The following is a 24254-nucleotide window of genomic DNA, read 5'->3' as shown; positions in this document are numbered from 1 at the left end:
TGGAGTTATCCCGATTGACGCATTGCTCGCCAATGAGCACCGGCCAGAGGCGGGGCAAGCCGACCACCCAACCAGACTCGCATATCAGAGAGAACGACAGGAGTGGCTGGATTCTAACTTCAAAATTTACACACCTATCTATCTATGTGTTTAAGTGTGTGTGAATTTATGTGTGTGTACGTGTTGGCATAAACAATCTGTGTTGGATTTTAAAAGCAGAAGCTTTTTAATCTTGCATCGCTCGCTCCCAACTAAAGGTCATAGAAGATCGATTGTTCCTAGAAGGGATTTTCTCTCTGGAAAAGTCCCAGTGGACCATCATCAGGCCAAGTTGACCAACAGAGCGGTAAACATGGATCCGTTGCTGTATCTTGGTGGACTGGTAGTACTATTTCTGTTGTGGATCAAGGTGAAAGGCTTAGACTACGTGATCGTTCATCAGAGATGGATATTCGTCTGTCTGTTTCTGCTGCCGCTCTCAGTCATATTTGATGTGTATTATTACCTGCGCGCGTGGCTCATCTTCAAGATGTGTTCCGCGCCTAAACAGCACGACCAGCGCGTACGGAACATCCAGAGACAAGTAAGAACACGAGGCTGAATATCAATTATGTATGCACTCCTGTGATTATACTCTATTTAAATACACTGTTAATATTAAAGGCCCCGAACAGTCATTCCAATTCCCATGTAAAATAGCCTCTTGTGTGACTAAAATATCACCCATAATATTTGTTTTGGATAGGAGTGGAAATTTATTTGAGAAAATTACTAACTACCAGGAAGTTTGAAAAGACAGTGTGAGTGGGCAGGGAGCTTAAATTCATGAGCTTGCCTTGACTGACAGCTATAAAACGCCAATGTCAAGCAACTTCGGATTCAGTATTGCAATAATCATCAAGACAATTTGGTGATACACAAAGCAACTCAAACAACATTGAAATTGCATGAATGATGTCAACTTTTTTTTTATATATACATCTTCCGTTTGGCATGTCTCTTGTTATGTGGTTCACAGCAACACTGACTGATGTGTTGACTTGACAACTGTGTCAGGGTTTTGAACGGCCCTCCGCCTTTTCTTCCATGCTGGCTGAAGCCCTGGGTAGCCAGTAACTAGCTAACACCAGACACAGATGAAGCCCTGGGTAGCCAGTAACTAGCTAATACCAGACACAGATGAAGACCTAGGTAACCAGTAACTAGCTAACACCAGACACAGATGAAGACCTAGGTAGCCAGTAACTAACTAACACCAGACACAGATGAAGACCTAGGTAGCCAGTAACTAGCTAACACCAGACACAGATGAAGACCTAGGTAGCCAGTAACTAGCTAACACCAGACACAGATGAAGACCTAGGTAGCCAGTAACTAGCTAACACCAGACACAGATGAAGACCTAGGTAGCCAGTAACTAACTAACACCAGACACAGATGAAGACCTAGGTAGCCAGTAACTAGCTAACACCAGACACAGATGAAGACCTAGGTAGCCAGTAACTAGCTAACACCAGACACAGATGAAGACCTAGGTAGCCAGTAACTAGCTAACGCCAGACACAGATGAAGACCTAGGTAGCCAGTAACTAACTAACACCAGACACAGATGAAGACCTAGGTAGCCAGTAACTAGCTAACACCAGACACAGATGAAGACCTAGGTAGCCAGTAACTAGCTAACACCAGACACAGATGAAGACCTAGGTAGCCAGTAACTAGCTAACACCAGACACAGATGAAGACCTAGGTAGCCAGTAACTAGCGAACGCCAGACACAGATGAAGACCTAGGTAGCCAGTAACTAGCTAACACCAGACACAGATGAAAGGGGAAACATGTAAGTATCTTTGCCAGAGATAAATAGGGTAAACTTTTAAATATATTTGCTGACACCCTACTGTAACCCTACTGTTGGCACCAGTAGAGTAGCTATCTAGCTATATAAACTACGCCCCTCTACAAACACGCCTTCTTCAATGTTGGTTACAAAGCGGTACATATTTACATTAGATAAGAGAACATCATGTTATCATCGGTGTATTAAAATGAGGGTTAGGGTGATGTCACCTTAACCCCTTAATAATCCCGCCTCCTGAATCGAAGTGTTTGACATGGGGGAGGGGACCAGTAACTTTATGATCAAACGTTATCAAAGTAGAAGCAACAGTGATTTTTCATAATTTGGTCACCATACTGTACTTTGATCTGGTTTAATTCAAATGTCATTGATCAGGACTCTCAATTCCATTCCATTACACATTAGAGTCATTGGACGAAGGTGTCTTCTGTAGGGGGGAGTTTTGTTAAGATCCCTGATGCTTGGTCTGAAGATTAATATGCATCGCTTGCTGTACAGTTTTGGAAGCATAAGGACCTTATCTTTCATATCAGCGAGAAATCATTAAAAAAAAGTTTATATTGATACACGCCTTGATAGGGTTAGTGTTCCTACACGGCCGTGTCTCCATGCTACAGCGCTTGTTTAAGGAAAACAGACGGAAGACAAGAGGCGACCAACTGTGCAAATTAGTTATCTAGCATGTGTGTAAGTGTAACTCAGGAAGTGTAGCGGAAGTGTCGTTTCGTCGGATGGACACACCCATAGCTGAATGGATCTGTGCAAACACTAGCTGTAGTAGTACTTTTTTATTTGAAGTATTGTTTCTCACTGATGAAAGATAAGGGCCATATGTTTTGAAAGCCGTATCGCAAGCAAATATGCGTAGGCCTACTGTCTTAATAAAACAAGCACCATTTCCAGATTGTTGCACACCGCGTTCAGACAATCAGGTTGCAGCAGTCTGTTGTTTACCCCTGTCTGAACACAGTGCAGCAACATCAGGATGTAGCATTGGCCATTCTAGCATGGTGGTGGAAAATATTGTTTTATTAAGACAGGACACATATTTTCCCAGTTCTTTTAGGTCGGTGGACCATTAAATTGAGTTGAGGAAACCGATGCCTTTGCAGCCTGAATGAAGGATGTTTTATGTATGAGCCGGTCGCTGGGGGAAACGATTGCATAGCCAGCTGAGCACATTGAAGTCAAACTCAGATTAAACAAGATAGTGCAATCTGGTGGCCGGTTGGGCCTCTACTAGAGGTCGACTGATTAATCAGAATGGCCACTTAATTAGGGAAGATTTCAAGTTTTCATAACAATCGGTAATCAGCATTTTTGGACATCGATCATGGCCGATTACATTGCACTCCACGAGGATACTGCGTGGCAGGCTGACTACCTCTTATGCGAGTGCAGCAAGGAGCCACGGTAAGGTGCTAGCTAGCATTAAACGTATCTTATAAAAACAATCAATCTTAACATAATCACTAGTTAACTACACATGGTTGATGATATTACTAGTTTATCAAGCTTGTCCTGCGTTGCATATACAGTGGGGCAAAAAAGTATTTAGTCAGCCACCAATTGTGCAAGTTCTCCCGAATAAAAAGATGAGAGGCCTGTCATTTTCATCATAGGTACATTTCAACTATTACAGACAAAATTAGAAAAAAAATGGTAGGATTTTTAATGAATTTATTTGAAAATTATGGTGGAAAATAAGTATTTGGTCAGTAACAAAAGTTTATCTCAATACTTTGTTATATACCATTTGTTGGCAATGACAGAGGTCAAACGTTTTCTGTAAGTCTTCACAAGGTTTTCACACACTGTTGCTGGTATTTTGGCCCATTCCTCTATGCAGATCTCCTCTAGAGCAGTGATGTTTTGGGGCTGTTGCTGGGCAACACAGAATTTCAACTCCCTCCAAAGATTTTCTATGGGGTTGAGATTTGGAGACTGGCTAGGCCACTCCAGGACCTTGAAATGCTTCTTACGAAGCCATTTGGGGTCATTGTCATGCTGAAAGACCCAGCCACGTTTCATCTTCAATGCCCTTGCTGATGGTAGGCTTTGTTACTTTGGTCCCAGCTCAGTGGTTCTGGGATTTTTGCTCACCACTCTTGTGATCGTTTTGACCCCACGGGGTGAGATCTTGCGTGGAGCTCCAGATCGAGGGAGATTATCAGTGGTCTTGTATGTCTTCCATTTCCTAATAATTGCTCCCACAGTTGATTTCTTCAAACCACGCTGCTTACCTATTGCAGATTCAGTCTTCCCAGCCTGGTGCAGGTCTACAATTTTGTTTCTGGTGTCCTTTGACAGCTCTTTGGTCTTGGCCATAGTGGAGTTTGGAGTGTGACTGTTTGAGGTTGTGGACAGGGACTCTGGGACAGGTGACATTAATACAGGTAACGAGTGGAGGACAGAGGAGCCTCTTAAAAAAGAAGTTACAGGTCTGTGAAAGCCAAAATCTTGCTTGTTTGTAGGTGACCAAATACTTATTTTCCATCATAATTTGCAAATAAATAAATAAAAAATCCTACAATGTGATTTTCTGGATTTTTTTTTCTAATTTTGTCTGTCATAGTTGAAGTGTACCTATGATGAAAATTACAGTCCTCTCTCATCTTTTTAAGTGGAGAACTTGCACAATTGGTGGCTGACTAAATACTTTTTTGCCCCACTGTAATTGATGCGGTGCCTGTTAATTTATCATTGAATCATAGCCTACTTCGTCAAATGGGTGATTTAACAAGCGCATTCGCAAAAAAAGCACTGTCGTTGCACCAATGTGTACCTAACCATAAACATCAATGCCTTTCTTAAAATCAATGCATATTTAGTTAATATTGCCTGCTAACATGAATTTCTTTTAACTAGGGAAATTGTCACTTCTCTTGCCTCTGTGCAACAGTTTGGGCCACCTGGATCGTTGCGAACTGTGTGAAGACTATTTCTTCCTAACAAACACAGCCAACTTCGCCAAACGGGGGATGATTTAACAAAAGCATATTTACGAAAAAAGCACAATCGTTGCACGAATGTACCTAACCATATAAACATCAATGTCTTTCTTAAAATCAATACACAGAAGTATATATTTTTTAAACCTGCATATTTAGTTAAAAGAAATTAAGGTTAGCAGGCAATATTAACCTGGTGAAATTGTGTCACTTCTCTTGCGTTCTGTGCAACAGAGTCAGGGTATATGCAGCAGTTTGGGCTGCCTGGCTCATTGTGAACTAATTTGCCAGAATTGTACGTAATTATGACAACATTGAAGGGTGTGCAATCTAACAGCAATATTTAGACTTATGGATGCCACCCGTTAGATAAAATACTGAACGGTTCCGTATTTCACTGAAAGAATTAACGTTTTGTTTTCGAAATGATAGTTTCCGGATTTGACCATATTAATTACCAAAGGCTCGTATTTCTGTGTGTCATTATATTATAATTAAGTCTATGATTTGATAGAGCAGTTTGACTGAGTGGTGGTAGGCAGCAGCAGGCTTCTAAGCATTCATTCAAACAGCACTTTACTGCGTTTGCCAGCAGCTCTTCGCAATGCTTCAAGCATTGCACTGTTTATGACTTCAACTTTATCAACTCCTGAGATTAGGCTGGCAATATTAAAGTACCTATTAGAACATCCAATTGTCAAAGGTATATGAAATACAAATGGTATAGAGAGAAATAATCCTATAATAACTACAACCTAAATCTTCTTACCTGGGAATATTGAAGACTCATGTTAAAAGGAACCACCAGCTTTCATATGTTCTCATATTCTGAGCAAGGAACTTAAACATTAGCTTTTTTACATGGCACATATTATTTGAAAATGTTTCATTATTTATTTGAGACTAAATAGATTTTATTGATGTATTATATTAAGTTAAAATGTGTTTATTCCGTATTGTTGCAATTGTCATTATTACAAATATATATATAAAAACCGGCCGATTTAATCGGCATTGGTTTTTTTGGGTCCTCCAATAATCGGTATCGGAGTTGAAAAAGCATAGTCGGTCGACCACTAGCCTCTACTCTACTATCCTACATGTAAAGGCCTATTAATTGATAACTTGTGCAGTGCTATTACAATCTAAATTCTAACATGTTATATAATCTGGACCTTCACACAGGTTCCTGATAACAACCCCAGATGCGTGCGTGCGTGCGTGTGTTCCTAAACGCAGATCCCTGATAACACCAGATGATAACAGATCAAATTATAATACATTTTATGTGTGTGTGTGACTGTGCTGTGAAATTCCTGGGGTGAGGGACCTTAATCCCCCTCTTCCTAAAGGGATTTTGGAAAGAACAAGGGATTTGGGAATGGATAACAAACTGTGCAGGGTTCACTGCGTAGATCTCGGAATGTGTGGCAGTGTGTGAGTGTATTCTGGGAGCTCAGCATTTCATCATGGTATCAGGTATTGTATTTACCTTGTGTCGGTTCAAAGTTCAAATTCTTGCTTCCATGTGTTATGTTCTGTAGGGATTAATTTACAGGGAAAAGCAGGAGTACGGCTTTAACAATTGGGCGATTTTAGCATGTAAATCTTGGTGGTGTAAAAAAAAAAAAAAAAGAAGTGGGATGCATGCCAGCAAAGCCACAACACTAAACAATACATTAATTGCACTATAACGGTGACACATGGTGCACACAAACTGTTAGGGCTTACATAAAGCTGTGTCCCAACAGCAGTCCCAACACCTTACCACAAAGCGTCAATACAGGAATAAGATCTAATCATACTACACCGGCTCCGACGCTCGTCTTATGTGACAGGGCTTGCAAACTATTACAGACAATAAAGGGAAGCACAGCCGAGAGCTGCCCAGTCACGAGCCTACCAGACGAGCTAAACTACTTTATGTTCGCTTCGAGGCAAATAACACTGAAACATGCATAAGAGCACCAGCTGTTCTGGAAGACTGCGTGATCACGCTCTCCGCAGCCAATGTGAGTAAGACCTTTAAACATGTCAACATACACAAGGCCGCAGGGCCAGACGGATTACCAGGACGTGTACTGCGAGCATGCGCTGACCAACTGGCAAGTGTCTTCACTGACATTTTCAACCTCTCCCTGTTCGAGTCTGTAATACCAACATGTTTTAAGCAGACCACCATAGTGCCTGTGCCCAAAAACACCAAGGTAACCTGCCTAAATGACTACAGACCCGTAGCACTCACATCTGTAGCCATGAAGTGCTTTGAAAGGCACACATGGCTCACATCAACACCCTCATCCCAGAAGCCCTGGACCCACTCTAATTTGCATACCGCCCAAAAAGATCCGCAGATGCAATCTCTATTGCACTCCACACTGCCCTTTTCCACCTGGACAAAAGGATCACTTATGTGAGAATGCTATTAATTGACTATGGCTCAGCGTTCAACACCACAGTACCCTCAAAGCTATTCACTAAGCTAAGGATCCTGGGACTAAACACCTCCTTCTGTAACCGGATCCTGAACTTCCCGACGGGCCGCCCCCACGTGGTGAGGGTAGATAACACATCCGCCACGGCAGGTTACTTTAGTGTTTTTGGGCACAGGCACTATGGTGGTCTGCTTAAAACATGTTGGTATTACAGACTCAATCAGGGACATGTTGAAAATGTCAGTGAAGACACCTGCCAGTTGGTCAGCACATGCCCGGAGCACACGTCCTGGTAATCCGTCTGGCCCCGTAGCCTTGTGTATGTTGACCTGTCTAAAGGTCTTACTCATGTCGGCTACGGAGAGCGTGATCACACAGTCGTTCAGAACAGTTGATGCTTTCATGCATGCCTCAGTGTTGCTTGCCTCGAAGCGAGCATAGAAGTGATGTAGCTCGTCTGGTAGGCTCGTGTCACTGGGCAGCTTGTGGCTGTGCTTCCCTTTATAGTCTGTAATAGTTTCCAAGCCCTGCCACATTCGACGAGCGTTGGAGCCGGTGTAGTATGATTCAATCTTAGCCCTGTATTGATGCTTTGCCTGTTTGATGGTTCGTCACAGGGCATAGCAGGATTTCTTGTAAGCTTCCGGGTTAGAGTCCCGCACCTTGAAGGCAGCAGTTCTACCCTTTAGTTCAGTGCGAATGTTGCCTGTAATCCATGGCTTCTGGTTGGGGTATGTACGTACAGTCACTGTGGGGACGATGTCCTCAATGCACTAATTGATAAAGCCAGTGACTGATGTGGTGTACATCGGAAGAATCCCGGAACATGTTCCAGTCTGTGCTAGCAAAACAGTCCTATAGTTTAGCATCTGCTTCATCTGACCACCTTTTTATAGACCAAGTCACTGGTGCTTCCTGCTTTAATGTTTCCTTGTAAGCAGGAATCAGGAGGATAGAGTTCTGGTCGGATTTACCAAATGGAGGGTGAGGGAGAGCTTTGTACGCGTCTCTGTGTGTGGAGTACAGGTGATCTAGAATTTTTTTCCCCTCCGGTTGCACATTTAACATGTTGATAGAAATTTGGTAGAAATTATTTCAGTTTCCCTGCATTAAAGTATCTTGCCACAAGGCCCGCTACCTCTGGGTGAGTGGTTTCCTGTTTGCTTATTTCCTTATACAGCTGACTGAGTGCGGTCTTTGTGCCAGCATCTGTCTGTGGTGGTAAATAAACAGCCATGAAAAGTATAGCTGAAAACTCTCTAGGCAAGTAGTGTGGCGCCGTTGATAGGACCTTGTGAAGATGCTGGAGGAAACCGGTACAAAAGTATCTATATCCACAGTAAAACGAGTCCTATATCGACATAACCTGAAAGGCCACTCAGCAAGGAAGAAGCCACTGCTCCAAAACCGCCATTAAAAAATCCAGACTACGGTCTGTAACTACACATGGGGACAAAGTACTTTTTGGTGAAATGTCCTCTGGTCTGATGAAACAAAATAGAACAGTTTGGCCATAATAACCATTGTGTAATAACCAGTCTCAACGTCAACAGTGAAGAGGCAACTCCGGGAGCTGGCCTAGGCAGAGTTGCAAAGAAAAGCCATATCTCAGACTAACCAATAAAAGATTAAGATGGGCAAAAGAACACAGACACTGGACAGAGGAACTCTGCCTAGAAGGCCAGCATCCCGGAGTCGCCTCTTCACTGTTGACGTTGACTGGTGTTTTGCGGGTACTATTTAATGAAGCTGCCAGTTGAGGACTTGTGAGGCGTCTGTTTCTCAAACTAGATTCTCTAACGTACTTGTCCTCTTGCTCAGTTGTGCACCGGAGCCTCCCACTCCTCTTTCTATTCTGGTTAGAGCCAGTTTGCTCTGTTCTGTGAAGGGAGTAGTACACAGCGTTGTACGAGATCTTCAATTTCTCACATGGAATAGCCTTCATTTCTCAGAACAAGAATAGACTGATGAGTTTCAGAAGAAAGTTCTTTGTTTCTGGCCATTTTGAGCCTGTAATCGAACCCACAAATGCTAATGCTCCAGATACTCAACTAGTCTAAACAAGGCCAGTTTTATTGCTTCTTTAATCAGGACAACAGTTTTCAGCTGTGCTAATTAGAGGTCGTCCGATTATGATTTTTCAACGCCGATACCGATTACTGGAGGACCAAAAAAAAAGCCGATACCGATTAATCGGACGATTTTATTTGTTTATTTGTAATAATGACAATTACAACAATACTGAATGAACACTTTTATTTTAACTTAATATAATACATCAATAAAAATACATTTAGCCTCAAATAAATAATGAAACATGTTCAATTTGGTTTAAATAATGCAAAAACAAAGTGTTGGAGAAGTAAAAGTGCAATATGTGCCATGTAAAAAAGCTAATGTTTGAGTTCCTTGCTCAGAACATGAGAACATTTGAAAGTTGGTGGTTCCTTTTAACATGACACTTCAATATTCCAAGGTAAGAGGTTTTTAGGTTATAGTTAATATAGTATTTATAGGACTATTTCTCTCTCTACCATTTGTATTTCATATACCTTTGACTATTGGATGTTCTTAAAGGCACTATAGTATTGCCAGTGTAACAGTATAGCTTCCGTCCCTCTCCTCGCCCCTACCTGGGCTCGAACCAGGAACACATCGACAACAGCCACACTCGAAGCAGCATTACCCATGCAGAGCAAGGGGAACAACCACTCCAAGTCTCATAGCTGGTGACGTTTGAAACGCTATTAGCGCGCACCCCGCTAACTAGCTAGCCATTTCACATCGGTTTACAACAGCCATTAGGCTGATAGGCTTGAAGTCATAAACAGCGATGTGCTTGTGAAGAGCTGCTGGCAAAACGCACTAAAGTGCTGTTTGAATGAATGCTTACGAGCCTGCGGCTGCCTTCCATCGCTCAGTCAGACTGCTCTATCAAATCATAGACTTAATTATAACATAATAACACACAAATACGAGCCTTTGGTCATTAATATGGTCGAATCCGGAAACTATAATTTCGAAAACAAAACGTTTATTATTTCAGTGAAATACGGAACCGTTACGGTATTTTATCTAACGGGTGGCATCCCTAAGTCTAAATATTCTTGTTACATTGTACAACCTTCAATGTTAAGTCATAATTACGTAAAATTCTGGCAAATTAGTTCGCAATGAGCCAGGCTACCCAAACTGTTGCATATACCCTGACTCTGCGTGCAAGAGAAGTGACACAATTTCACCTGGTTAATATTGCCTGCTAACCTAACCTTATGGTCCTTCTGTAGCTCAGTTGGTAGAGCATGGCCCTTTTATGCCAGGGTAGTGGGTTCGATTCCCGGGACCACCCATACGTAGAATGTATGCACACATGACTGTAAGTCGCTTTGGATAAAAGCGTCCGCTAAATGGCATATATTATTATTATATTATATTATATTAACCTGGATTTCTTTTAGCTAAATATGCAGGTTTAAAAATATATACTTCTGTGTATTGATTTTAAGAAAGGCATTGATGTTTATGGTTAGGTAGTCGTCCAACGATTTTTTTCTCAAATGCGCTTTTGTTAAATCATCCCCCAGCATTTTATTGATTATATGCAACGCAGGACACGCTAGATAAACTAGTAATATCATCAACCATGTGTAGTTATAACTAGTGATTATGATTGATTGTTTTTTATAAGATAAGTTTAATGCTAGCTAGCAACTTACCTTGGCTTACTGCATTTGCGTAACAGGCAGTCTCCTCGTGGAGTGCAACGAGAGGCAGGTGGTTATAGCGTTGGACTAGTTAACTGTTAGTGTTGCAAGATTGGATATGAAAAAAAATCTGCGCCCCAAAAAAATGATTTCCGATTGTTATGAAAACTTGAAATCGGCCCGAATTAATCGGCCATTCCGATTTTAATCGGTCGACCTCTAGTGCTAACATAATTGCAAAAGGGTTTTCTAATGATCAATTAGCCTTTTAAAATTATAAACTTGGATTAGCTAACAACGTACCATTGGAACACAGGAGTGATGGTTGCTGATAATGGGCTTCTGTACGCCTATGTAGATATTCCATAAAAAAACAGATGTTTCCAGCTACAATAGTCATTTACAACATTAACAATGTCTGCACTGTATTTCTGATCAATTTGATATTTTAATAGACAAAAAATGTGCTTTTCTTTAAAAAACAAGGACATGTATATTTTTTCTTTTCCCCACCTGCCCTGAATGACGGGTCACCACTGCTTCTATGCCATAAAGTTCCAGACCTTTAGGCAGGGGACATAGTGTTCAGAGCGGAGTGAGAGGCAAGCCAGCAACTGGAGCGTTGCCAGTTCGACTCCTGGGTCTGACGGGGGAGGGGGGGGGGGTCAGGCGAGAAGTGAGCTGGCAACAGGAAGGTTGCTGGTACCAAATCCTAGAATCCATTGCCTGCTGTTGTGCCCTTGAGCAAGGTACTTAACCCCCAACAACAACAGCTCCCCTGGCGCACTGTGTGGCAGCCCCCCCACACCTCTCCAAAACCTGTATGTGTATGTACACGTGTCTTTCAAAGGGTTTGGTTAAAAGCGTCAAAAGTCAAATTTTGGTAGGACCTTGTGTGCAATTTACAAATAAATTGAGCTTAATAAATCTACAGTATAATACTGTCTGTGTGTTGCAGGTGCGCGAATGGAGGAAGGAGGGTGGGAAAACCCACATGTGTACAGGTCGTCCAGGCTGGCTGACTGTCTCTCTCAGAGTGGGGAAATACAAGAAGACCAATAAGAACATCATGATCAACATGATGGACATACTGGAGGTGGACACACAGAGACAGGTATAGGAGATCAAACACACACACTGTAGCTCTGTATATAAAAGTGTGTGTGTGTGTGTAAACCCGTATGACCTGGACATGTGCATGTATAACAGGTGGTTCGTGTGGAGCCCCTGGTCAACATGGGCCAGATAACTGCTCTCCTCAACTCCCTGGGCTGGACTCTGCCTGTGCTGCCAGAACTGGACGACCTCACTGTCGGTACGCTACGCATCTCGTTACCATATCATCTGCATATCATCCTCATATATTGGTTGTATATGGCTCAGGTTATATTGTGTGGTGGTATGTGTTATTTTATAAACTGGGTGGTTCGAGCCCAGAATGCTGATTGGCTGACAGCTGTGGTATATCAGACCGTATACCACAGGTATGACAAAACATGTATTTTTACTGCTCTAATTACGTTGCTAACCAGTTTATAATAGTAATAAGGCACCTCGGGGGTCTGTGGTATATGGCCAATATACCACGTTTAAGGGCTGTATCCAGGCAATCAAACTAGTAGTAGTATTTTAAAGGGTAATAAAAAAAACCTGTGCTACGCATTAATGTTATAAAATGATTGTTCTATTTATCGTTATCGCATCAATTCAGGCAATTTATCGCAATATGGAATTTTGTCCATAATGCCCAGCTCTAATATATACACTGATCTTTCCATGATACTGACCAGGTGAATCCAGGTGAAAGCTACTGTACGATTCCTTATTGATGCCACCTGTTAAATCCACTTCAATCAGTGTAGATTATTATTAGTATAAGTGGAGGAGAACGGTTAAAGAAGAATGTCTAAGTCTTGAGACAACTGAGACATGGATTGTGTATGTGTGTCATTCAGAGGGTGAATGGGCAAGACAAAATATTGAATTGCTTTTGAACGGGGTATGGTAGTAGTTGCCAGGCGCACCGGTTTGTGTCAAGCACTGTACCGCTGTTGTCTATTTCACATTCAACAGTTTCCCGTGAGTATCAACAATGGTCCACCAGCTAAAGGGCATCCAGCAACTTGAAAAACAATCCAAATCTACACTGATTTGAAGTGGATTTAACAAGTGACATCAATAAGGGATCAAGGCTTTCACCTGGTCAGTCTATGTCATGGAAAGAGCAGGTGTTCGTAATGTTTTGTACACTCAGTGTATGGTGGGATATGTTGTTGTCCTATACAACGACTGTCAAATTGTCATCCAGAGGGGTATACTACGAAGGCAAATATTCTGAAATAACCTTTTATTTTTTTTAAAGATGAGTGTGAAATATGCATGGTCTAATTCTCTCAACAACCAAAAACAAATATATATGTTTAGCTTTCTTAATCTACGGGATCGGTGTCCCTATACTGGGACGGTTGAGCTAACGTGCGCTAATGTGATTTGCATGACGATTTAAGTAACAAGAAAATGTCTCAGGACATAGACATGTCTTATATGGTCAGAAAGCTTAAATTCTTGTTAATCTAACTGCACTGTCCAATTTACAGTAGCTATTACAGTGAAAAAATACAATGCTATTGTTTGAGGAGAGTGCACAACAACAAAAAACTTCTCACGGCAACTGGTTTGATACATTCACCTCTGAAGATAAATAATGTACTTACATTCAGTGCTCTTGTTCTGATTTGTCATCCTGAGGGTCCCAGAGATAAAATGTAGCATAGTTTTGTTTGATAAAATCTATTTTTATATTCAAATGTAGGAACTGGGATCTACAGTTTGAACCCCTGCTGTCTCTGGCTCCACACCCATCCCGCCTGGCCATCTAGATGTGTGCCAGTTAGTGTATAAGCTAATTATCTATCATGTGTGTAAACTCTTATTTTGTATTACCATATTATTTTTGTATGTTCTCTATAGTTATGTACTTGAAAATGTATCAATTGACCAATTCGGAACATTTGGGCAGACTTGATACAAAATATTGTCCAGTATATTAAGGCGTCACTGGATCAATCAGAAACTTTGCACACGAACTGCTAAATCTAAATTGCTCCTAAACTGTAATATTATATGATGGTCTTTCTCTTGCATTTCAAAGATGATGGGAAAAAAGGAAAAAAAATATTAAAAACTCATGTTTTTTCGTTTGTATTATCTTTTACCAGATCTAATGTGTTATATTCTCCAACATTCATTTAACATTTCCACAAACTTCAAAGTGTTTCCTTTCAAATGGTATCAAGAATATACATATCCTTGCTTGAAGTCCTGAGCTACAGGCAGTTAGATTTGTGTGTGTTATTTTAGGTGAAAATGGAAGAAAAAAAAAAGGTCAGATCCTTAAGAGGTTGAACCCAAACATCAGTAGTTATTTCTGGTTGTTTATCAAAGTTAGCTGGCTAACTCATTGATTGTAGTATACTCCTCTGTAGTTTAGCATTTCCATGGCATATCATCCATCACAGGCTTGTTATTTTGGGTTGTGATAACCATCACACTCTCTTATTGGATTGGATGATACATGGTTTACAGATGGTAGAGTTCCGAACGTGAAACTCAGAGGAAATGGTTTCGGAAGTGTACAGCGCCCCTGGATCAGATTCCATAATGGTTTTACGGATCCATGAATGTTAGATCAACAGCTTAATGTTTTCCCATCAGCACGCTGTAGATTAATCTGGATTTCCACAGAGACTCTCTCTCTCTCTCTCACACACACACACACAAAACCGAGGAACTGTTTCCTGCTCTCTGTTCTCTGTTTCCTGCTCTGTGTTTACCCTGCTCTCTTCTTTTTCACCTGTGAGGGTATTGAGTTCCCCGAATCCCTAAAGTGTCCTCACTTTTGTCAGTGTTGTTTTTGTTGTCCTGTGCTGTTCTATGTTGTTATTATTATTATTATTTTTTTTTACAGTTTGTTATTATTCTGTTTTCAATGAACCGTCAGAATAAACAGCATTTGACAAATACCTTGTCAGTCCATATCACATAATAATAATCATTACATGCTTATCAATAACATACAGTAAGGAGCATTCATAGTACATGCAAGCAACAATATACGCTGAGCTAATTGATTCCAACATTATAAGAAAAACAAAAAAATAGGATGAATTAGAAAATAACCCCCCCCCAACACCACATCCCACCCGAGTGACTCTTTAGATGTAACTCCTCGTAGCAAGAGATCTTACACTTTTAGCTGCATTTCACCACATTAACAAGGTTCTTTCATTGTCACCTTGAGAATGAGAAGTGGACTATTCCAAAATAACAATATATCTAAAAACTAGAAGACCCATTGGAGCAATGCCAGTGTATGTGGGGGCTTTCATCTTAAGACAAAGTACTGCTGTAGCCTAATGGTTAAAGCGTTGGGCTAGTAACCGAAAGGTCACCAGACCGAATCCCCGAGCTGACAAGGTAAAAACCTGTCGTTCTGCCCCTGAACAAGACAGTTAACCCACTGTTCCTAGGCCGTCATTGTAAATAAGAATGTGTTCTTAATTAACTGACGTTCCTAGTTAAATGAAAGTTATATTTAAAAGATACTATTCCCCCATTTTTTATGAAATAATCAAGCCTACTCCTCTCTCTCTCCTCTCTCTCTCTCTCTCTCTAGGAGGTCTTGTGATGGGTACAGGTATTGAGTCGTCCTCTCATATCTATGGACTCTTCCAGCACATCTGTGTTGCCTTTGAGCTGGTGCTGGCTGATGGCAGCTTGGTCCGCTGTACTGAGGTGAGCATAGCTCTCTTTACTGTTTGACTCTTTGAGAGAACCTTGTAGTCGGAGACTATGTTAGTTATAGAACTGGAGGTCTGTAGTATTACTAACAGAGTAATACTACATACCTCCAGTTCTATAACTAACAGAGTAATACTACATACCTCTAGTTCTATAACTAACATAGTAATACTACAGACCTCCAGTTCTATAACTAACAGAGTAATACTACATACCTCTAGTTCTATAACTAACATAGTAATACTACAGACCTCCAGTTCTATAACTAACAGAGTAATACTACAGACCTCCAGTTCTATAACTAACATAGTAATACTACAGACCTCCAGTTCTATAACTAACATAGTAATACTACAGACCTCCAGTTCTATAACTAACATAGTAATACTACAGACCTCCAGTTCTATATAACATAGTAATACTACAGACCTCCAGTTCTATAACAGAGTAATACTACAGACCTCCAGTTCTATAACTAACATAGTAATACTACAGACCTCCAGTTCTATAACAGAGTAATGCTACAGACCTCCAGTTCTATAACAGAGTAATGCTACATACCTCTAGTTCTATAACTAACATAGTAATACTACAGACCTCCAGTTCTATAACTAACATCCAGTAATACTACAGACCTCCAGTTCTATAACAGAGTAATGCTACAGACCTCCAGTTCTATAACAATAACTACAGACCTCCAGTTCTATAACTAACAGAGTAATACTACAGACCTCCAGTTCTATAACTAACATAGTAATACTACAGACCTCCAGTTCTATAACAGAGTAATACTACAGACCTCCAGTTCTATAACAGAGTAATACTACAGACCTCCAGTTCTATAACTAACATAGTAATACTACAGACCTCCAGTTCTATAACTAACATAGTAATACTACAGACCTCCAGTTCTATAACTAACATAGTAATACTACAGACCTCCAGTTCTATAACTAACATAGTAATACTACAGACCTCCAGTTCTATAACAGAGTAATACTACAGACCTCCAGTTCTATAACTAACATAGTAATACTACAGACCTCCAGTTCTATAACTAACATAGTAATACTACAGACCTCCAGTTCTATAACTAACATAGTAATACTACAGACCTCCAGTTCTATAACAGAGTAATACTACAGACCTCCAGTTCTATAACTAACTACAGACCTAGTTCTATAATACTACAAACCTCCAGTTCTATAACAGAGTAATACTACAGACCTCCAGTTCTATAACTAACATAGTAATACTACAGACCTCCAGTTCTATAACTAACAGAGTAATACTACAGACCTCCAGTTCTATAACTAACATAGTAATACTACAGACCTCCAGTTCTATAACATAGTAATACTACAGACCTCCAGTTCTATAACATAGTAATACTACAGACCTCCAGTTCTATAACTAACATAGTAATACTACAGACCTCCAGTTCTATAACTAACATAGTAATAATACAGACCTCCAGTTCTATAACTAACATAGTAATACTACAGACCTCCAGTTCTATAACATAGTAATACTACAGACCTCCAGTTCTATAACAGAGTAATACTACAGACAGACCTCCAGTTCTATAACTAACATAGTAATACTACAGACCTCCAGTTCTATAACAGAGTAATACTACAGACCTCCAGTTCTATAACATAGTAATACTACAGACCTCCAGTTCTATAACAGAGTAATACTACAGACCTCCAGTTCTATAACTAACATAGTAATACTACAGACCTCCAGTTCTATAACTAACATAGTAATACTACAGACCTCCAGTTCTATAACATAGTAATACTACAGACCTCCAGTTCTATAACAGAGTAATACTACAGACCTCCAGTTCTATAACTAACATAGTAATACTACAGACCTCCAGTTCTATAACAGAGTAATGCTACAGACCTCCAGTTCTATAACAGAGTAATGCTACAGACCTCCAGTTCTATAACAGAGTAATACTACAGACCTCCAGTTCTATAACAGAGTAATACTACATACCTCTAGTTCTATAACTAACATAGTAATACTACAGACCTCCAGTTCTATAACTAACATAGTAATACTACAGACCTCCAGTTCTATAACAGAGTAATGCTACAGACCTCCAGTTCTATAACAGAGTAATACTACAGACCTCCAGTTCTATAACAGAGTAATGCTACAGACCTCCAGTTCTATAACAGAGTAATACTACAGACCTCCAGTTCTATAACAGAGTAATACTACAGACCTCCAGTTCTATAACAGAGTAATGCTACAGACCTCCAGTTCTATAACAGAGTAATGCTACAGACCTCCAGTTCTATAACAGAGTAATGCTACAGACCTCCAGTTCTATAACAGAGTAATACTACAGACCTCCAGTTCTATAACAGAGTAATACTACAGACCTCCAGTTCTATAACAGAGTAATGCTACAGACCTCCAGTTCTATAACAGAGTAATGCTACAGACCTCCAGTTCTATAACAGAGTAATACTACAGACCTCCAGTTCTATAACTAACATAGTAATACTACAGACCTCCAGTTCTATAACTAACATAGTAATACTACAGACCTCCAGTTCTATAACTAACATAGTAATACTACAGACCTCCAGTTCTATAACTAACATAGTAATACTACAGACCTCCAGTTCTATAACAGAGTAATACTACAGACCTCCAGTTCTATAACTAACATAGTAATACTACAGACCTCCAGTTCTATAACTAACATAGTAATACTACAGACCTCCAGTTCTATAACTAACATAGTAATACTACAGACCTCCAGTTCTATAACTAACATAGTAATACTACAGACCTCCAGTTCTATAACTAACATAGTAATACTACAGACCTCCAAGTTCTATAACTAACATAGTAATACTACAGACCTCCAGTTCTATAACAGAGTAATACTACAGACCTCCAGTTCTATAACTAACATAGTAATACTACAGACCTCCAGTTCTATAACAGAGTAATACTACAGACCTCCAGTTCTATAACTAACATAGTAATACTACAGACCTCCAGTTCTATAACAGAGTAATACTACAGACCTCCAGTTCTATAACATAGTAATACTACAGACCTCCAGTTCTATAACTAACATAGTAATACTACAGACCTCCACAGACCAGTTCTATAACAAGTTCTATAACTAACATAGTAATACTAACATAGACCTCCAGTTCTATAACTAACATAGTAATACTACAGACCTCCAAGTTCTATAACTAACATAGTAATACTACAGACCTCCAGTTCTATAACTAACATAGTAATACTACAGACCTCCAAGTTCTATAACTAACATAGTAATACTACAGACCTCCAGTTCTATAACTAACATAGTAATACTACAGACCTCCAAGTTCTATAACTAACATAGTAATACTACAGACCTCCAGTTCTATAACTAACATAGTAATACTACAGACCTCCAGTTCTATAACAGAGTAATACTACAGACCTCCAGTTCTATAACTAACATAGTAATACTACAGACCTCCAGTTCTATAACTAACATAGTAATACTACAGACCTCCAGTTCTATAACTAACATAGTAATACTACAGACCTCCAGTTCTATAACTAACATAGTAATACTACAGACCTCCAGTTCTATAACTAACATAGTAATACTACAGACCTCCAGTTCTATAACACAGTAATACTACAGACCTCCAGTTCTATAACTAACATAGTAATACATTTACATTTAAGTCATTTAGCAGACGCTCTTATCCAGAGCGACTTACAAATTGGTACTACAGACCTCCAGTTCTATAACTAACATAGTAATACTATAGACGTCCAGTTCTATAACAGAGTAATGCTACAGACCTCCAGTTCTATAACTAACATAGTAATACTACAGACCTCCAGTTCTATAACTAACATAGTAATACTACAAACCTCCAGTTCTATAACTAACATAGTAATACTACAGACCTCCAGTTCTATAACTAACATAGTAATACTACAGACCTCCAGTTCTATAACTAACATAGTAATACTACAGACCTCAAGTTCTATAACTAACATAGTAATACTACAGACCTCCAGTTCTATAACTAACAGAGTAATGCTACATACCTCCAGTTCTATAACTAACATAGTAATACTACAGACCTCCAGTTCTATAACAGAGTAATACTACAGACCTCCAGTTCTATAACTAACATAGTAATACTACAGACCTCCAGTTCTATAACTAACATAGTAATACTACAGACCTCCAGTTCTATAACTAACATAGTAATACTACAGACCTCCAGTTCTATAACTAACATAGTAATACTACAGACCTCCAGTTCTATAACTAACATAGTAATACTACAGACCTCCAGTTCTATAACGAACATAGTAATACTACAGACCTCCAGTTCTATAACTAACATAGTAATACTATAGACCTCCAGTTCTATAACACAGTAATACTACAGACCTCCAGTTCTATAACTAACATAGTAATACATTTACATTTAAGTCATTTAGCAGACGCTCTTATCCAGAGCGACTTACAAATTGGTACTACAGACCTCCAGTTCTATAACTAACATAGTAATACTATAGACGTCCAGTTCTATAACAGAGTAATGCTACAGACCTCCAGTTCTATAACATAGTAATACTACAGACCTCCGGTTCTATAACATAGTAATACTACAGACCTCCAGTTCTATAACAGGGTAATACTACAGATCTCCGGTTCTATAACATAGTAATACTACAGACCTCCAGTTCTATAACAGAGTAATACTACAGACCTCCGGTTCTATAACATAGTAATACTACATACCTCCAGTTCTATAACAGAGTAATACTACAGATCTCCGGTTCTATAACAGAGTAATACTACAGACCTCCAGTTCTATAACTAACATAGTAATACTACAGACCTCCAGTTCTATAACTAACATAGTAATACTACAGACCTCCAGTTCTATAACTAACATAGTAATACTACAGACCTCCAGTTCTATAACTAACATAGTAATACTACAGACCTCCAGTTCTATAACTAACATAGTAATACTACAGACCTCCAGTTCTATAACTAACATAGTAATACTACAGACCTCCAGTTCTATAACTAACATAGTAATACTACAGACCTCCAGTTCTATAACTAACAGAGTAATGCTACAGACCTCCAGTTCTATAACAGAGTAATACTACAGACCTCCGGTTCTATAACATAGTAATACTACAGACCTCCGGTTCTATAACAGAGTAATACTACAGATCTCCGGTTCTATAACATAGTAATACTACAGACCTCCAGTTCTATAACAGAGTAATACTACAGACCTCCGGTTCTATAACATAGTAATACTACAGACCTCCAGTTCTATAACTAACATAGTAATACTACAGACCTCCAGTTCTATAACTAACATAGTAATACTACAGACCTCCAGTTCTATAACTAACATAGTAATACTACAGACCTCCAGTTCTATAACTAACATAGTAATACTACAGACCTCCAGTTCTATAACTAACATAGTAATACTACAGACCTCCAGTTCTATAACTAACATAGTAATACTACAGACCTCCAGTTCTATAACTAACAGATTAATACTACAGACCTCCAATCCATTAGTAAACACAAGCCAACACCTAGCTAAAGCTAATCTGGAAACAAAGGTTTCACAGTACAACAAGAGAGAGCGAAGGAAAGAGTTAGAAAGGAGGAGGATTGTTTCTGTCCTCTGCTGTGTCTCTCTTACAGGAGGGGAACTGTTGTTCTGTGTGTTTGTGTTCTCTAACAGGAGGAGAATTCTGACCTGTTCCACGCGGTTCCTTGGTCCTGTGGAACTCTGGGGTTCCTGGTTGCCGCGGAAATAAAGATTGTCCCTGCGAGGTTGTGGGTTCGTTTGCAGTATGAGCCAATCAGAGGGCTGGAGAACATCTGCCGTCGGTTCAGTGAGGCGTCTGAGGACAAGAACAACACATTTGTAGAAGGACTGCAGTACTCACTGGATGAAGCTGTTATCATGACTGGCACTATGACTGACACCGCTGAACCCGACAAGGTGAGAGAGGGAAAGCGAGAAAGAATGACCGGGTACACTGAGAAGGACAAGCGAGGAGGAGAGTGCTGTCTTGTCTGCAAGATCTAACCATATCCCTCCTCTGTGTGTGTGTGTGTTTCAGATCAACCGGATCGGCCTGCACTATAAGCCTTGGTTCTTCAAGCACGTTGAGAGATACTTGACAGAGAACAAGAAAGCAGTAGAGTACATCCCGCTTCGCCACTACTACCACAGACACACACGATCCATCTTCTGGGAGCTCCAGGTACACACACACACACACACACACACACACACACACACACACACACACACACACACACACACACACACACACACACACACAATGCATTAGACAGATGATACAGAGTGACCCTTTTATCCTGCAGATTTCAGCATGTCATCTTATTCTCCCCCAGCTCATGCATTAGTCTCCCTAATGCATGCACACACACACTGCTATTAGGAAGTCATGTGTGGTTTGCTGGTAATTGTTTCTTTCCTAACCTTAAATGATGTTATAAATAATGTATTTTTTTCTGGCAGACAGAGGATGTTGTTGTTGGGGAAGGGGGAGAGGATGGGTAAAGGAGGCCGTTTTACAGCTTCCTGATATTCTATCCTTATTGAGGGTCGTGGTCTGTAGGGCGTACATTACAATAGCTAAACGTTCTGAAATGTACTGGACACCACTGCACTGCTGGAAAGCTGATTCCTGTTCACATGAATGTGTGTCTCCAGGACATCATCCCGTTTGGTAACCACCCAGTGTTCCGCTGGTTGTTTGGCTGGATGGTCCCTCCTAAGATCTCTCTGTTGAAGCTGACCCAGGGAGAGACCATCAGACAGCTGTATGAGCAGCACCATGTTGTCCAGGACATGCTGGTCCCCATGAAGCACATCCAGACCGCTATCGCACGCTTCCACCAGGACATCCACGTAAGACACGTACTTTGCATGATTCCACAGCGTAACATATACCCTAATAAATTAGACAAACTCAAGTGTGACTGAGTTGGTAGATCTCGTTTTAAGGGTGTGACTGAGTTGGTGCAGTATATCTCGTTGTAGGGGTGTGACTGAGTTGGTATGTCTCGTTGTAGGGGTGTGACTGAGTTGGTATGTCTCGTTGTAGGGGTGTGACTGAGTTGGTATGTCTCGTTGTAGGGGTGTGACTGAGTTGGTATGTCTCGTTGTAGGGGTGTGACTGAGTTGGTATGTCTCGTTGTAGGGGTGTGACTGAGTTGGTGCAGTATGTCTCATTGTAGGGGTGTGACTGAGTTGGTATGTCTCGTTGTAGGGGTGTGACCGAGTTGGTATGTCCCTCCCTGCAGGTGTACCCGCTGTGGTTGTGTCCGTTCATGCTCCCCCCGGGCCGGGGGATGGTTCATCCTAAAGGTGAGGAGGCAGAGCTGTATGTGGACATCGGAGCGTATGGAGAACCCGGAGTTAAACACTTCCAGGCTAAAGCCTCGTGTAGACAGCTGGAGCAGTTTGTCAGAGAGGTTCACGGGTGAGTTTCTTAACACACACACGTTACACACAAATATACCAACCCTTACACACAAGCACCCCAACAGGGAATAGAGAGTAGGGAGTTAGGGTTCAGATTGTGATGATGTGTGTGTGTCTCCAGGTTCCAGATGCTGTATGCTGATGTGTACATGGAGCGCAGTGAGTTCTGGGAGATGTTTGACGGGACGTTGTATCACCGTCTGAGGAAGGAGCTTGGCTGTCAGGACGCTTTCCCCGAGGTCTACGACAAGATCTGCAAAGCTGCACGACACTGACCTCTAACCTCTGATCCTTTCAACTCTACCAGCAACAATATGAAGATGAGAGCCTTTAAGGAGTGTTTGCACCATGTTCTCATCCTGTTTGTATGGTTAATTCCACTGAATGTGAATGTGCTGATGAAGCAAACACAGCCCTAACACTTGCCTGTTTTGACGTCTAACCTCTGACCCCTAACCCCAACACCAGCCTCTAGCTCATAACCCTAGGAGAGACCTGTGCTGTCATTTGTTTGTTTTAACATTCCTTAATTTGACTATCAAGGGGTATATTTCCTTAGTTCAAATGACTGGACATCTTACAGACTGTGGCTTTAATGATGTAATGCCCTCTGCCTGTTATACAACACACATCCGTCTATCATGTGTTTAGAATCTATCCAGACATATGGAGCATGTTTCTTTGTGTCCACTGTGATCACATCACTCCGCCTTAAACTCATCTGATGATTATTGGTTCGCACGTCATCTGTAGTGTTTAATCCCATCACATTTCTCTGGCTTGTGGAAGAACAGTCACCTGTTCTCAGTCCGTGTGTGTGTGTGTGTGTGTGTGTGTGTGTGTGTGTGTGCGCGCGTGTTCAGAGAGAAAGGACGTCACTGCTTTTGTCCACATAAATGTTTTTGTTGATGTATGATAATAAAGTTTGATTTGTCAACCGTAAA

The 24254-nt window shown here is 40.5% G+C and overlaps 1 protein-coding gene and 2 long non-coding RNA genes across 13 annotated transcripts; 2 read left to right on the top strand and 1 right to left on the bottom strand.

Moving 5' to 3' along the window:
* The first annotated feature begins 101 nt into the window (after positions 1-101).
* Positions 102-24254, top strand: dhcr24 (24-dehydrocholesterol reductase). The gene is made up of 9 exons (XM_052480321.1): positions 102-583; positions 11910-12065; positions 12161-12266; positions 15627-15745; positions 21532-21795; positions 21917-22060; positions 22537-22734; positions 23130-23308; positions 23432-24254. Exons 1-9 carry the CDS (start codon positions 353-355, stop codon positions 23583-23585), a joined length of 1551 nt encoding a protein of 516 aa, XP_052336281.1. The 5' UTR covers positions 102-352; the 3' UTR covers positions 23586-24254.
* LOC127912012 (uncharacterized) lies at positions 657-2049 on the top strand. 2 transcript variants are annotated; one of them, XR_008080086.1, is made up of 3 exons: positions 657-1406; positions 1450-1535; positions 1622-2049. It is a non-coding gene; the product is annotated as an uncharacterized LOC127912012 (long non-coding RNA). The 2 variants fall into 2 exon arrangements; XR_008080085.1 differs by having other exon boundaries at positions 657-1535; positions 1622-1750; positions 1794-2049.
* Positions 16452-21525, bottom strand: LOC127912011 (uncharacterized). Of its 10 annotated transcripts, XR_008080076.1 has the most exons (8): positions 20393-21525; positions 19811-19914; positions 18970-19188; positions 17895-18775; positions 17831-17862; positions 17727-17794; positions 17595-17694; positions 16452-16866 (listed from the first exon to the last, which is right to left on the bottom strand). It is a non-coding gene; the product is annotated as an uncharacterized LOC127912011 (long non-coding RNA). The 10 variants fall into 10 exon arrangements; XR_008080077.1 differs by lacking the exon at positions 19811-19914 and having other exon boundaries at positions 17727-18639; positions 18934-19079; positions 19116-19220; XR_008080080.1 differs by lacking the exon at positions 19811-19914 and having other exon boundaries at positions 17727-18775; positions 18970-19220; positions 20393-20424; positions 20553-21525.

Source organism: Oncorhynchus keta, chromosome 26, assembly GCF_023373465.1.
Source record: "Oncorhynchus keta strain PuntledgeMale-10-30-2019 chromosome 26, Oket_V2, whole genome shotgun sequence".
NCBI classification, from domain to species: domain Eukaryota; kingdom Metazoa; phylum Chordata; class Actinopteri; order Salmoniformes; family Salmonidae; genus Oncorhynchus; species Oncorhynchus keta.
Note: the sequence above shows the minus strand (reverse complement) of the source record. Positions and strands in the feature narration are given on the sequence as shown.

Coding starts and splice junctions, on each gene's coding strand:
- dhcr24 (XM_052480321.1), top strand. CDS start 353: ATGGATCCGTTGCTGTATCTTGGTGGACTGGTAGTACTATTTCTGTTG. Junction 15,746..21,531: donor GCTTGGTCCGCTGTACTGAG/GTGAGCATAGCT, acceptor GTTCTCTAACAG/GAGGAGAATTCTGACCTGTT. Junction 22,061..22,536: donor CCATCTTCTGGGAGCTCCAG/GTACACACACAC, acceptor GTGTGTCTCCAG/GACATCATCCCGTTTGGTAA.